Consider the following 16590-nt stretch of genomic DNA (forward strand, 5'->3'; position numbering starts at 1 on the left):
CTTTGAAGGTAAACCTCATTCCTAGGTGAAAAGCCACCCCTCACAGTTGTCAAGTCGAGGCTTGAACCCACAACCTTATGCAACAAAGAATGCCCCTACTAGCTTGGCTATTGCACATGGGCCCAATCATTCTTTCATGATGAAATGGAATATCACGAAATGCTTTGTTAGCATCATTTACTTGAGACTCTTGCCTTAGAAATGTGTCACATCTATACTATTAGTTAACGAGAGGTGGGGGCGGGTGCCACGTGGCAGCCCCCCACCTCCCCCACAAGAAAAAAAAGAGAACGCGGGGGCAGGACCCGCAAAAATCGCGCCCGTCGGGCGAGTCTAGGCGCGGAGCGCTTAGTTGAGGGTTATTAGGGTAGTTGCATGTTTAACAATGCAATGTTGAAGTTTGGGTCGTGCTAGGGAGAGAGCAACTCTTGTCAAGTTGGAAACTCTGATTAGGTCCACTACATGTTGGGCACATGGTTAGAATATAGGGCACATTACTCTTGGGAGGGGCTAAGTAAGTGCTAGTTCACATCGCTAAAGGGAAAGCAGTGGCTCACAAAGATATCTGGAGTTGGAAATTGGGATATTCGAGAGGAGGGGCAAAGGGGGAAGAAGGGACAAAAGGTATTTCAGAGTGCTTCCTACATCTTGTAGAAGTCTCTGGAAACTTTTGGGTTATCTCTTACTGTCCCCTCGTCACACTATCTGCCCCTGCCCCTCTATCTCCCTCGTTATCATACACGGTAGGGTCTGCGAAGAAACCCCCCTTCAGAAGCGTGAGCGAGAGGAAATAGAAACGCATCTCCTTACCTTCGTGACCACCTGTCCTTCCCCCTTTGGATCAGGCGCCGCTTGAGGTGAATCCATGGCCGCCCTTGCCGGTAGCTTCTGCTCCCTCAGCAACCCTGCTGCTTCCGTGAAGGAGACCTTCTCCCTCGCCCCTGTCGAGCAAGGTTCTAAGTCCCTCTCCTTCACCGCCTCCTTCTCTTCCTCTCTGTCTTTGAAGGATGCGGCCCGCTCTAGCAAGAGGCCTGTCCTGCAGAGGCGGCAGGCTGTGCAGACACGGGCCATGGCCAAGGAACTATATTTCAACAAGGATGGCTCGACGATGAAGAAGCTGCAGGTATGCTGGACTATCGCTTTAATGGCATGAGGACTTTGTAGTGCCTACGGGTGGATCCAGTTTTGCATATCTGAACGATGTCAATTGCATCGCTTCCATGAGAAGTACCGAGTGATAGTAAGGGTGCTAGATTATATGCTTGGATAGGCATTCTCCGTAAAAGCTCTTAGTTTTTTTTGTACTCTTGAAGTCTAGCATATTTCACTTATTATTCTTTCATGGCATTTCAAGGCTTCCCTTGCTGTGTTCTACAAGTCTTGCATAGATATTCTCAACTACCGCTCTTGCATGACATAATGAGTTGTGCATTGAGTCCCTTTGTAACTGTCCTCACTTGTCAGGCTGGAGTCGACAAGCTTGCAGACCTTGTTGGCGTCACCCTCGGCCCCAAAGGCAGAAATGTTGTGCTAGAGAGCAAGTATGGCTCCCCCAAAATTGTTAACGATGGAGTGACTGTAGCCAGAGAGGTATGTCCTGTACCATTGGGGACTGAAAAATGTTGTCGTTCTCATGCATTTTTGCACGTCTTCTTACCTGCTTTTGCTCATCTCCTTTAGGTAGAGCTTGAGGATGCAGTTGAGAACATTGGAGCTAAGCTTGTGCGGCAAGCTGCTGCAAAGACCAACGACCTGGCCGGAGATGGCACCACCACATCGGTCGTGCTTGCTCAAGGGCTCATTGCAGAGGGTGTGAAGGTACTGATTTGTTCATGATCATGGACGTCAGAATCCTCTGTTAATATAACAATAATCCCTAACCCAAGGACTACCCTTACTGTGTCCCAGGTGGTTGCCGCAGGTGCCAACCCTATCCAGATATCCAGAGGCATTGAGAAAACCGTGAAAGCTCTTGTGTCTGAGCTCAAGGCCCTATCCAAGGAGGTAACTTGCTGATGTCGTCCGTGGTTTGTTGGTGAATTCATGAGAAATGGCTGTGCACGTTCTTGGTAGCATGACTGCTTGCTTGTTTTGGCTCATGCTTCTGATTGGTGGATTCTTTATTTCAGGTAGAGGATAGTGAGCTTGCTGATGTTGCAGCTGTGAGTGCTGGAAACAACTATGAAATTGGAAACATGATTGCTGAAGCACTAGGCAAAGTTGGTCGGAAGGGTGTTGTTACACTTGAGGAAGGAAGAAGTGCGGAAAGCTTATTGCATGTTGTTGAGGGTATGCAGTTTGACAGAGGATACATCTCTCCCTATTTTGTGACCGACAATGAGAAGATGGTGGTGGAATATTCAAACTGCAAGGTGGAAAGCAACTTCCGCTACCTTATATACATTCTGATTCACCTCTGACTGGCAGGCTAATGTGTTGTTATGCTTAGTCATATAGCTTTTCTTTTTGATGCTTGTTGTGACTGCTCTGTGTGAGCAATTATGGATGGTACATGCTAACTGAAATTCTCTCTGAAAACTCTTGAATAGCTTTTGCTTGTGGACAAGAAGATCACAACAGCCCGCGATATCATTGGTGTTTTGGAGGATGCTATTCGAGGTGGCTATCCTCTCCTTATCATTGCTGAAGATATTGAACAGGAAGCTCTAGCAACGTTAGTGGTGAACAAGCTTAGAGGTGCCCTGAAGGTTGCTGCTCTGAAAGCTCCTGGTTTTGGGGAGAGGAAAAGCCAATACCTTGATGATATTGCCATTTTGACTGGAGGTATGGCAATGTCCCTGACGGAAGATCTCTTTCTATCAGTGGGTATTGTCTGATGGGATTGAGATGCCAATTTATTATGATCTGGATGCAGGGACCGTTGTCAGAGATGAGATTGGACTCTCACTGGACAAAGTTGGTGCGGAGGTGCTTGGCACTGCTGCGAAGGTAGTTCTTACCAAGGACACCTCGACTATTGTTGGGGATGGAAGCACTCAAGAGGCTGTTAACAAGCGAGTTACCCAAATTAAAAGTTTGATTGAGGTAGTGCATTCCCCCATCATTATCACTGATTTGAATTGTTTATCTTGGGTGCCATGTAAGTGCATGTGTTTGAAGGTTCAAATGATACGAGAGGATTAGTTGCTGCAGCTTAATACAGGTACTGGTTGTGCAATGAGTTGACCAAGCCTTTGTCTATGGCAGGTTGCTGACCAAGATTATGAGAAGGAGAAGCTCAATGAACGAATTGCTAAACTCTCTGGAGGAGTGGCCATTATTCAGGTTAGATATATTGTACCGATATGTGTATTCACATATTGGATTTACAGTATTAGATTTCCAAGATGTAAGGATGAGATTTGAACTGTTTGAGTGGATTTCTTATGGACAGGTTGGGGCTCAAACAGAAACTGAGCTGAAAGAGAAGAAATTGAGAGTAGAGGATGCTTTGAATGCAACAAAAGTGAGTTCGGCTGAATTTCTATTTTACTTTTACCTAGCCTTTCAAAAATTTTGTTTACGTTTATCTAGTCTTACACACTTTTGGTTGTATAAATGAGGCAAGCCAGAACCTTTGATTGTATCAAAGAAAGAATTGTTCGGTATCCTTGTCCTTTTTTAAGCCTTTCGTAGCCTCTTACTCGCTCTGTTTTAGAATGAATTAATCAATTCCCTCAAGTGCGAGTTCTGTTTCTGAGTTGAGCAAAATGGATTTGCAGGCTGCTGTTGAAGAAGGCATCGTTGTTGGTGGTGGATGTACACTTCTCCGCCTTGCTGCCAAGGTGGATGTTATTAAAGAAACCCTTGAAAACCACGAGCAGAAGGTTAGAATATTTAGACTTTCGCAGAGTTAACCTGTTATGGTAAAGTCTTGAAAATTTTTTAATGCCTGATTGCCTCGTTGTTTTTCAGGTTGGTGCAGATATTGTGAAGAGAGCTTTGAGCTATCCGCTGAAACTCATTGCCAAGAATGCAGGGGTCAATGGCAGTGTAATAGTTGAGAAAGTTCTGTCAAATGATAATTTCAAATTTGGCTACAATGCTGCCACGGGGAGGTATGAAGATCTCATGGCCGCTGGAATCATTGATCCCACAAAGGTAAGATGAAATATAATTATTACTCCCTTACAATATTCAAATATGGCAAGGATATTTACGTGTCTGTAACAGGTGGTGAGGTGCTGCCTAGAGCATGCTGGGTCAGTTGCCAAAACTTTCTTGACATCTGATGCAGTGGTGGTAGACATTAAAGAGCCTGAAGTTGCTGCCCCTGTTGGTAATCCTATGGATAACTCTGGTAAGGACCTTCTTAGTTGAGGAAGCTGTTTGAACAATCGTAATGCACCATAATATCTAATTACTGTATGTGTCTCTGCAGGATACGGTTACTAAAATGGGGGATCTGGAAGTTAATTACGGCATGTGTACTGCCAGCAGTGGAAGCTGGGCCCATAGGTTACTGGAGGAAGTTTTGTACTGTAGCATGTTGCGGGAAGTATTCTTTGAGAATGAGAGTTGATCTTTTTAAAGCTCAAGGTGCAAAGTGCCAAAGCCAAATCTGCTTTGTACTTGAAATTGTAGCAACCAGGAACCATACGTCAATCCAAGCTAAATTTGCTTGTACTTGAAACCTGCAGTATTATTTGTTGGGCAAATGGATGTAAGGAAATTTCGCTTGTACTCCACATGATTGATTAATGTTATCTATTTGTTTGAAACATTGTCACATAGCCTCTCACATAGCCTCTAAAATGCCCTTTCACACCATGCGATATTGTAGCATGACTTTTCCGCTTAATGTTTAAGAAAAAGTGGAAGGCGCGAGTATAGCTCTGTAGCATTGTAGCATTGATATTTTGTAGCTAGAACTGTGGTCACGAAGAGACCTTGCGGGGCTCACTAACTGAGAAATTCATCAGTAGTGATGAGGAAGATGCATTTGGAGAATGTGTAGGAAGGGATTGTCACATAGCCTCTCACATAGCCTCTAAAATGCCCTTTCACACCATGCGATATTGTAGCATGACTTTTCCGCTTAATGTTTAAGAAAAAGTGGAAGGCGCGAGTATAGCTCTGTAGCATTGTAGCATTGATATTTTGTAGCTAGAACTGTGGTCACGAAGAGACCTTGCGGGGCTCACTAACTGAGAAATTCATCAGTAGTGATGAGGAAGATGCATTTGGAGAATGTGTAGGAAGGGAAGGGATCAGAATACATGAAAACTGAACTGCTGATTATCTATACGTCAGTGGGAAGGTATATGGAGGAGGATTTCCTACCAATAGGAGCACTTTTCTTTTGAAACTTGATTACTAGTCAACCCATTAGATTGTCAGGTCTGCCCCTGAGAGTGTGGTTGTCATTGTAGGTTGCTGATAAGCTATCAAAGGTCATGCCTGCTTCTGCTTCAAAGGGGTCATGGGTAGACATTCTGCAAGTTGAACACTGCAGTCCCCCCATCATTTAGCTTTCCCCGTTCAACTTTCGTTGCTGAACTTGTGATAATGTTACCGCAATGTAGATTGTGGATTTAACTTCGATTCCCACGTAAGCTTTCCTGAAAGTACCCATCGATGATACATTCATCCTATCGACGCACATTGCCACATTGAAGGGTTGAACCTACTGACGACATGTTCCCACATTGAGGAGTTCAGCATTTGACATGCATATACATCCCCAATGGGATAGCTAGTAACCTAGACTTCTAGAGAAAAAAAAATTGTCACAAGAAAAATTGAGACAGCTAGTAACCTAAACGTCCAAAGAAGGAAAATTGGCACATGGAAAAGTGTATTCTCTGAATGAGCAATTTTGTAAGCCTAATCCTCTTAATCTGCATTTAAGTACTCTCAACCCATTCCTTTCAGGTTACTAGCTTGCCAAGAAATTGAATGGTTTGATTGGTGGAGATTGTGTTCCTTGGTTTAGTGCACTGTCAAGTAATGTGTCTGTCAATCAAAACATGTCAATACGTTTTGAGCCATCCTCCTCGAACCATTTAAACCTTTATGATTACTAGTTATATTGCTACCTGCTGATGCAGCAACCGTAGGTACTATGAGCATAAGACGTTGGACATGCAGGTCATTTGACCTGTGCGAGTGCAGTCGGCCTTTGGCAGGTCTCTGTTGATGTATATTATGAAGCCAATCTCTCTCACCTCTTCTGATGTGCAGCGGTTTCTCTCAACCTACCTTCATGCAGAGGTTTGCTTGCTTGTTCCCAAGTACTCTGCACGGCTGCTGTCCCTGCGTGGTGTGGCTCTAACAAGCTGGCTTTGGGAAGTGATTTTTTCCAGTTGGAAAGTGGATCAAGTTGCCGTTGTGATGTGCAAAACATGAATTGTGCTAATAGTCATATGGAGGGGGGGCCATTAGAGAGCGTAATTTACTGCTGTCAGAATTGCAAGCAGGCCACATTTTGTACGAATCGGCGTGACGATCTGACTTTTCCATACACATGCTCAGGAGTTCCTATCAGCTCTAGTCATGGTCATTTACAAGGAGATCAGGGACAAAAGAGGAACAGAAACATTGATTAAAATATACCAATCAGAATTTAGTTTTCCAACTCCAACCAATTGAATTTGTGGGAAGTTCAGAAAAAGTGCATCTCTCTCTCTCTCTCTCTCTGTATGCGAGTCTCTCTATAGATATATGTGTGTATATTTACCCTAAACTTATAGGTTCTCTCTCTCTCTCTCTCTCTCTGTGTATGTGTCTCTCTCTATAGATATATGTATGTGTATATTTACCCTAAACTTACTTATAGGCTCCCTTACCCTCGAGGCTCGATCATCTCTCTACCCCTCTTTCTCTCTCTACATGTGTGTCTCTCTCTATCATATAATCATATAATATATAATATATATTCGTTTGTGTGCGGGCGCACATTAAAAATGCCATCCGTAAGGAATGGATGTGATCAGGACCCCGGAAAGTTATTTGATGCGTAGCCTTTTAAGCAATTTATAGAACGAGATACATATTTCCGACCTTCTCTTAAATACATATAAATTTTTTGCATAAACAATTGGATGCACGAAAAGTCATAATAAAAGCGTTTCGATACATGGTAAATCACACGGTTATGGTTACGGTTACTGGGATTCCGAATATAACATGAAGCCGATGAGCCAAGATTTCATCGACTACAATGTAGCAGTAGGATCCGGGCCTCAATAGCCAAATAGTTGTCGAATTACAGACCTAATGTAAGGGTAATGGAAAATCTTTGAACCTCTGCCACGGTGTGACGTGACGTTGGAAGTCAAGGCACAATAAAGCAGGTTGACTTTTTCACCTAGAATCCGAACCTAGCGGTTTGTAGCATGTAGAAGAAGAAATTCCTATTTTTTGCTCGGAGTTGCGGCATCGTAATTTTGATTCCGGATCCGCTATAACACGCATATTACTGTCTATGTTGAGCCCTTGAAGGCCAATTGGTGTAGCCTGGGATGATTGAAATCATAGGGTTAGGACTTCTGCTGCTGTAGAAAACAAAAGAAAGCCAGTAAAAGTGTTACAAAGAAACAGTTGAGACTGAGGAAGTCGGCATGCGAGGGACATGCAAGAAGTTTCTTACTTTGTACAAATACGGATCTTTTCGTCCCCCTTCTCCAAGTCTTCCGAGCTTCCGCTGGCTCAACAATCTGCGGTTTAAAGTCATGCGACTTCTTGTTAGTAGAGTGGCTGCGGTTGGCTTAACAATACTTGTGGCCAAATGGTTCATTCTTATGCAAAACTTCATTTCAATCAGGATATTTCAAGCTTACAGTCGGAGCGCTTTGCTGGTGTCAGGATTGTTGCCTAAGGCCAACCTGATAAGCTTCTCCGGTACGGTATCCTCACCGACAAATTGTAAGACTCTCCAGGCACACAGCTGAACGCGTGTTTGTGAGCCTACATCAGCCGATCGTCGACCTTTATGCCTTAATCGATCAAGTTCTTCTCCACTTTGATCATTTTCCTTTTGATTAATGTGTTTTCTTGTTTTAATTAACACACGACGCGGAAATGGCTTAGAGATCTTATCGCCGTGATAGTCTTCGAGAGGGCTGCCCTTCGCGAAGTAAGAAACTGTGCTCTGATTACGTTGTTCCATCTCTCTGAAGCTCCATTGTCCACAAAATTCCGATCCTTGGGACAATGGAGAATTAGCTGGTACAGACTTATCACGAGCCCCTACAATTAGGGTGAGAGGGGGAAACGAAGACGCGGTGAAGTTTTGCCTTTTTTGTCTGAATGATCGTCTCTTTCTTGTCACCTGAATAAATATTCAAATTTGAGAAGCGGTAAAGCAAAGTTTGTCAAACTTTCAAAACAGTTAACAAGTTAGGTTGAACAAAACCGTCACGAAAGAAAGCCCGGATCGACTTAATGGATATGGTTGTTTCCATATAATCACTTATTAAGCTTTTGGTTGAAAGCGGAGGCCAAAATGGATAATCATACAGTTTCGCATGCAATTGACGCGAGTTGCTCAAGTTTACTGACGCTCTCTGCAATGCAGGAGCTTCCATCTGTGCTAAAACTTCTCGAGTTAACAAGTCCGTTCTGCTTATTCTTGAGCGAGCCGGAAAGTTTGCTGTTTTGTATAGATTGTTTGGACTGCCTGTGGATGGTATAAAACAATTTGTTCTTGCTCATTGCCCTGCGCGTCTTCGATCTGGCTCTCTTTGGACTGCAAAAGCCGTAGTTTTGGCACATATTGCGGCCAGAAAAGAGTTAGAAATTGGAAAACAAGAGCATCCAGCTGTTGGTTTTCTCGAAGTAACAAGCCGAGTCTTGATTCTTGAATAGTTCAAATAATGTTCGCTATTCGGCTAAACCTACAACTGCTCAAGCACTGTAGCAGACATCAAGTAAAGATGGAAGTCTAGAAATAGCGAAATCCCAACATAATAGTCTTGACTTAATCTCGGCTCAAGTAAGTTCGAAGATTGACACATGTGGTCTAAAATGTGTAATTACGTGAGCGTTCAGAACCTTGAACCTTATACATTGTACAAAACACTTATGCTTGAAAACTGATTTTGAATGATAGGCGTATTATTACCATCCAGGGTTTAAGCTGGCACCATGGGCTGGAATGCAGGTAGCTGCTTGGAGAACTGCGCAAGATCTTGGAATATGACGAGCCTCCGGAGGCAAAAGAGACTTGATCATGATCAAGCCCTTTCTGGTGCTGGCCGAGAAAGATGATGACTTGATGCTCGACAATGGTGGTCTGGCAGTAGCAAGGCTATTGCTCTGACGCTCGATGCTCACAGGAGCAGGAGCTGCAGGCTGCCGTTCCTCATGCAGCGGATGATCATGGTGGCCATACACAGCAGCGATATGGCGGAGAGCTTGATACTCCGCCTGTATAACCGTGTCCTCGCTCTGGATCAGCTTTTGCCGATGATTCAAATGGCGTTTCGCGCCACCATGCGGGATGGTTGAAACATCGGAAATAGTCGATAGGTTGTCAAGGGAATTAGGGGAACTTGAGATCAAGGAGGTAATTTCGCTATCGTCTGTAGAACATGCGCTATGGCACTTCGTGAAACGGGAAGGCGAAGAAGCCGTGGCACAGCCGGCATGAGGGGAGGCAGCTGCGCCTGTTTCCATTTTGAGAGGACGTAAAAGGCCGCGTTGCGGGGAGATCATGTCTTCATCATCTGAAGAGCTGGTGCCATTGAGGGAAGGGGAAGAAGTGCAGGCAAGAGACGGAGGTGCTGCGTGCGGCCATATTGCTACACTGGAAGGATTAACGGCGGAGCCGGCGCGCGCCGGAGATGGTTGGAACCAGGCCACGGCGTGGCTAAGCGCGGTCATGCGGGTGAAGGAATCAGACGAAGGGGAAGCTAAAGATGAAGCAGCGTGGAATGCAAGCAATTCGTGTTGTTGATGATCGTCTGTGGAGACGGCGCCACGGCGTAGCTTCATTGCTAGCTTCTTACGCTGCAGCAGCTGCTTCTCGAGTCACCATTCTCCTCCTTTTGATCCTGCCTCGGACCTCAATTGAATTTCTTAATTTGCGTTTACCCGGACGTGTGAATCCACCCCGAAAAAACATAAGAGCCCTGCCACGTGCAGATCCATTGACCTTCGCGTAAGTCTAGGTATTGACGGACAGGCATGAGTTGGGAATCCGCAGTGGCTCCTATTGCCATCAACCAAAACGTGATGTGGAACGGGAACAAAATGAAATGGGAGGAGATAGGGAATGCAAATTGAGCAAGAGAAATAATGAATTGCCAATGTCAGGTGGTGACATCACCATGGGTCCGTGTAGGTTGGTGGAGCAAACCTTAGTACTTTTGATTTTGGTGAATACTCAATTGACTCTTTGCTAACTTTAGTACCTTCAATTTTAGTGAATACCCAATTGATTGGCCAAAGTTTCTCTTTTTAAAGGAAGCTAGTTAATCATCTCGGAGTGAAAGGGCATTAGACAGAGGTGTTGCCTAGGAGATACATGTTCAAGAAAAGGACGCTCTTCTAGAAGTGCTTGCTTAGCTCCTCTCCAATGTGGCTCTCAGCTCCTTTCTATTCTAGCCCTTCCCTTCTCATCTCTATTTATTCTCCCTTTGTATTTGATCATTGGGTCTTCTTGATCCAACTCCACGCTCCCATCTTCATGGTTTGCTCTCAATTTTTCTACCACGTTTCTTAAGTGGGCATGATCCCATCTGTCCTCCCCCCCCCCCCCCCTTTGGAGGTGATAGAGGATGGAATAATTAAACGTTGTTGTCTTATTGATTGCATTTTGATGTTGTGCTCTCATTGTTTGTCATGTTTTGTTGTAGATATAAAAATTACATGTAGTAAACATAATCACAACAAAGAGTAAAGAATACACAATAAATATGAGAAGAATAGAAACTTCTTTAATTCCAAACAAATTGATATTAACGATGGCTTTGTCCACCCATGCGCTTCTAGTATGAAGTGTAAATAGTGATTTAGATAGATGATAGGCAAAGAGCTTTTGGCTGATTAGAAGAACTTTGATTGGGTGAAAGATAGATTGATTATGGATTTGGAAAATTTGTCTTTCTTTTATAGCCTGTAAACAATAGTCTAGTCGGCTTGTCCGACCATATTATGAACTTTCCCTAGTCAACTAGAGCATATTTTAAAGGATATTCCCTTTATCTTCAAGTTAAGGATGTTTTCCTTAGATCCTTGTTAGTGAAAATGTTGGTTCTCCTAGGACCCCCGTAGTTAGGGGCCATATCCTTGATAACTACCACACTCCACAACTCATTGCTACTAGCCTAACTATATCTAACCTAGAGGTTAGACCCATAAAGGTTACCTTTTTGCCATCTGATCACATAGATCTCATCTAACATGCAAGTCAGAATCCAACTAATATTTGGGCTTACATGACTTTTCCTTATAATGGGGGCCTTATAACTTTGAATACCATGAATCATTGGTGGCACCTTAGAAGGGTGGGATATTGAGCATATCTAACACTCCTCAATGTCCACATGCATGTGAACTACATCTTTAGCCCAATGCTAAGTCTTTGAAGATGAACTCAAAGTAAAATCTTCGTAAGAGGTTTGGTGAAGATATCTATTTCATTACTCTCCTTTGGATAGTAAACAAACTGTAATGATCGTGTTCTTGATAGTGATATTGGATTTCAATGTGTTTCAAGTGTACACATGAAACACTAGATTTTTGGCAATGGCAATGCAACTCTAATTGTCACATCGTAGCACTATTGGATTTTCATCATGCACTCTCATATGCCATAGGATCCTCCTTAACCATATTACTTCACATGCAATAAGACAAGTTGCCTTGTATTTTGCTTAAGTAGAAGACGATGCCATTCTTGGTTGCTTTTTATTGATCCAAGAGAAGATTCCTAAACCGAAAGAGAAGCAATATCCAAAAATTGACTTCTTGGAATTACTATCACTTGCCAAGTTTGAGTCATAGTTTCTCACAAGAGAACTTTGAGAACTATATCTAATACCATAGTCGAGGTCTCTTTAAGTATCTAAGCACCTGTGTCCTAGCTTTTTAATGGCTTTCTCATGGTTTGTTTGAGAACCTACTCAAAACACGAACAACAATATTGATATCTTATCTGGTGGTGACTACCGACAAGTCAATCTCACCTGCTAGTACCTTCTCTCTCACAAAGTGGTAGTGTACCTCAATATGTTTTGTCCTGGCATGGAACACAGGGTTCCTAGCAAACTATATACTGCTCATGTTGTCACAATAAATGACAATTGGATCTTCCACTTGCACATCTAAATTAGCCAATAACTTTTGCAGCCATACTACCTCACATGCTGCAACAGCAACACCTCTATACTCAGCCTCTGTACTCGACAAAGCAATTGTAGATTGCTTTTTACTACTCCAAGTAACTGCTGTACTACCAAGAAAGAACATGTATCTGCTGGTAGATCTTCTATTAGACATACTACTAGCCCAATCTGCATCTGTGTATCCAAACACCTGTACATCTGTACCTGTCTCATAGAAAATTCCATAATGTAATCTCAATATGCGTCTGACTACATCCAAATGTGGCTTTCTAGGTACTTGCATAAACTAACTCACAAGACCAACAGTGTAGCTCAAGTCTGGCCTTGTAATGGTCATGTAGATCAAACTCCCCACTATCCTCTTGAACATAATAGGGTCTTCTATCTCATTCCCAATATTAGCACTCAACTTTACATTCTACTCCAACGGGACTGAAAGTGGTTTGCATGCTGTCATACCATACTTGAACAACATATCCAAGCCATACTGTTTTTGGGATAGCCATATACCATCATCACATCCGATCACCTCAATGCCAAGGAAGTACCTTAGCTCACCTAAATCCTTCATCTCAAACTTCTTTTTTAAAAAGTCCTTGACTTCAGCAATTCCACTATCACTATCACCTGTAATAATCAAGTCATCCACATAGATGACTATGATGACCAAACTTGCATCTCCCTTTCTCACATAAAGTGAGCGGTCAGCATTAGAAATATAAAAGCCAATATTGACAAGATACTCTCTGATCTTGTCAGACCATGCTCTAGGTGCTTGCTTGAGCCCATAGAGTGCCTTCTGCAACCTGCACACATACGTGGGATGCTCTAAATCTTCATAACCTGCTGGTTGATCCATATACACTTCTTCCTGCAAATCACCATGCAAGAAGGCATTCTTCACATCCATTTGTTGCAACCTCCAACCTTTGGCTGTTGCCAAAGCAATCACACATCTGACAGCTGCCATCCTAGCAACTGGACTGAAGGTTTCTTCATAATCTATGCCATATGTTTGGGCATAGTCTTTTGTAACCAGCCTAGTTTTGTACCTACTAATAGAACCATCTGCATTGTGCTTAATCTTATAAACCCACTTACATCCAATAGCTTTCTTGCCCTTCGGCAATGATACTAGATTCCAAGTCTTATTGACCTTTAATGCAGCCATCTCCTCATCCATTGCTACATCCCAATGAGCATGACCAACAGCCTCCTCAAAACATGTGGGCTCAACATCCTCAATCACCTTCACCATATAAGCATAATGGTGAGCTGCATAACCTTCAAAACCAAATCTGTTAACAGGGTATCTCACCCTGCTAGACCTGCGTACTACTAGATCACTCAATGGAGTCTTTGCATTGACGTGTGCTCTCTGCACACCTGGAGTTCTCACTGAAGGAATGCCAAGCTCATCATCCAAGTTGTCTGAGCCACTTGAGTCTTCATCAAGAACTGCATCAATGCCATATGACACTTTATTCTTTCCTTTGTCTTTACATGTAGTGCTACTAGATGCACCTGAAGATGTAGAGCTACTTCTTAGTCTCCCAGACCAAGGACTACCAGATGATGTCTCTGGTTCACTAAGAGTCAGTGATTCTTTCTTTTCAGCCTGCACATGAGTGTCATGATCATCATCATCATCCAATGCATCACCACTAGATGCATACCAACTGCTCATTTAGTCAAAAATGACATCCCTGCTCACTCTGAACTTACATGTGACAGGGTTATAACAACGATACCCTTTTTGCTCTAAAGAGTATCCAACAAAGATACACTTTTTAGCCTTTGGATCTAGTTTCTTCCACAACTCATTTGGCACATGAACATATGCAATACAGCCAAACACTTTCAAGTGTGAGACATCAGGCTTCTTACCTATAAAACATTCTTTGGGGGTCATACCATGAACTGTAGCTATAGGAATTCTGTTCATAATATAAAAAATAGTATGAACAACCTTAGATAAAAAATGCTTAGACATATTCTTTTCAGCCATCAAGGCGTGTGCAACTTCTGCAATATGCCTATTTTTCCTTTCTGCAATCCCATTTTGCTGTGGGGTATACTTGCATGTGAACTGTCTATTTATCCCATGAGACCTAAAAAAATCACTGAACTCATTCGAGAGGTACTCTCCCCCTCCATTTGACCTCAAGCACTTTACTTTCAAGTCTGTTTCTCTTTCAATTGCAGCCTTGAAAGTTCTAAAGTGCTCAAACGCTTCACTCTTTTCCTTCATAAAATATACCCACAGTTTTTTAGAATAATCATCAATGAATGTGACAAAGTATGAACTGCCTCCAAGAGATACATTTTGTGTAGGCCCCCAAATATCTGTATGCACAACATCAAGGATATTTCTGCTTACATCTCTGTCATGTGAAAAGGGTTATCTTGCCTGCTTACCAAACTGGCATGCTTCACATACCTTATGAAATTCTACAATTCTAAATGTAGGCAAACCTGTAACCAACCCTTTGGACTGCATTAATTTTAGTCTTTGTACATTTGCATGTCCAATGCATTTGTGCCAAATTTCAAAATCTACAACAACACCTTTTCCTTTAGCATACATAGCAGCATTCATAGTAGGAATTCCAACATCCAGAGTAAACGTCCAACTCTACTTCCCTTTGCAACCAACGTGCACTTGTCATTGAAGTCTTCTCAAATTTAAGCAGCCATTTGCATCGTATTTGCTCTCCCCCTTGGGATCAAAGAGCGATTCTATGTAGGAATTACTTAACACTCCTTTTTTCAACTAAGGTTTCAAACACTATACAAAACATAAGTCCTATTAATCACTTATATTGATTGATAATCTAGCCCTCTTCCTAATAGGTACAAAAGCATTTGTCTTTCCTTCGACTAAGGGTTTCCCAATCTCTAGAGTTCTCTTCTTGCCTTTGAGGATTGTAATTCGTACCTAGCCCAATCCCTGAGTTGGGTTGATGAAGGTGGTAGTTACTAGACGGAGGTCCCCAAGGCATCCTAGTGTTAGTCCTTATGATTGTTATTTGCGCTAACTATGCATAACATCAAGGTTCCAATCTACCAAACATGAGTTATTAGTTCGTGTTGTAAGCAAGAGCTTGGGCAAAGCCTAGAGTTTCAAAAATGAATTTCCTTAGGCTAAATCACTTATCATGCCTTTCATCAAATGTGCAAGCTATGTCATACCAACGGTGTGGTGGAAACGCACCTATTATCGTGAGGATGGAAAGACAGCAATGCTTGAAGCCTTATATGTTGTTTATGAGTTTATCGTATGGCATCTAAATGCAATTAACTTCTCTTAATATACACATTTAAGGAATTTGATCCTTTAAATACTTATGATGCAATTTATCCTTTTCAATGTCTTATTCTTGAGTGGCATAATACGGCCATAACGTGTCTCATGTGATAATCGAGCAAGCATCCATTAATTTGGAAATACATTACTTACGACCGGAACCACGGTTGGGTTGGTAGTGGTGCCCTCGCCCGAGGCTTCGTCGTGGTTTGTGGGATTGCCATCCGCACTCGACATACTTCGCTTGGGGGCCATTCCCGATCTTCCTTGCTTTAGTGTAATTCCTGCAAGAATTTCAATAGCCTCTCGAGTAGAAGAGGGGGGGAAGAACTCGCAAGATAGGGATTTAGTTTGCAGAATATGCAATAAAACTTGGGAAAGAAGGAAGAGGAAATGCATGTGGTCACCCTCCTCTAAGGAGGGCAAGAGAAAGAATCTTTCTCCCTCTCTCTTTCCCTCTCTCCCTCTCTCCCTCTCTCCCTCTTTTTCTTCTTCCCTTCTTCTTCTCCTCCTTCTCTTCTTTTCTCCTTTCTCTCTCCCTCTCTTTTTCTTCTTCCTCTTCTCTTCTTCTCCCTCTCTCTCTCTCTCCCCCTCTTCCCTTCTCTCTCTCTCTCTCTCTCTCTCCCTCCCTCTCCTCCTCCTCTTCTTCTTCTCTTCCTCTTCTCCTTATTCTCTTCTTCTCTCCCCCTCTTCTTCTTCTTCTTCTTCTTCTTCCTCCCTACAGCATCTCGACTCCTCCTCTAAGGCTTCCTATCCTCCTCTTTATTATGATTGGAGAGGTTTATAAGGTGTTTAGGGGGAAATAGAAGTGAGATGGCACACGTGGCCTCCCTCCCCTTGTTATTGTCGCCACCTTCTTCCGTCATCGTCGGCTTCATTGCCCCTTGCACCGTTGTCATCTCCTCCACGTTGGCGGCTTCTCTCCTTGGCATCATCATCTCCCCCCACGTCAGCTAATGCAGTATGTCCTTCGTCCTTTTCCCTTTCCCTTTC

The 16590-nt window shown here is 42.9% G+C and overlaps 1 protein-coding gene across 1 annotated transcript; it reads left to right on the forward strand.

The window, feature by feature from the left end:
- Positions 1–662: 662 nt before the first annotated feature.
- On the forward strand, positions 663–4721 carry LOC148032844 (ruBisCO large subunit-binding protein subunit beta, chloroplastic). Its single transcript, XM_087683513.1, has 13 exons — positions 663–1123; positions 1465–1590; positions 1681–1818; positions 1909–2004; positions 2130–2372; positions 2550–2784; positions 2876–3045; positions 3208–3285; positions 3395–3466; positions 3723–3827; positions 3916–4101; positions 4174–4300; positions 4382–4721. The coding sequence occupies exons 1-13, from the start codon at positions 866–868 to the stop codon at positions 4393–4395; spliced, it is 1848 nt and encodes a 615-aa protein (XP_087539639.1). The 5' UTR covers positions 663–865; the 3' UTR covers positions 4396–4721.
- The last annotated feature ends 11869 nt before the right edge of the window (positions 4722–16590 follow it).

Source organism: Lygodium microphyllum, chromosome 8, assembly GCF_053477565.2.
Source record: "Lygodium microphyllum isolate KBCC chromosome 8, Lygodium_microphyllum_v1.1.10, whole genome shotgun sequence".
In the NCBI taxonomy this organism is placed as follows: Eukaryota; Viridiplantae; Streptophyta; class Polypodiopsida; order Schizaeales; family Lygodiaceae; genus Lygodium; species Lygodium microphyllum.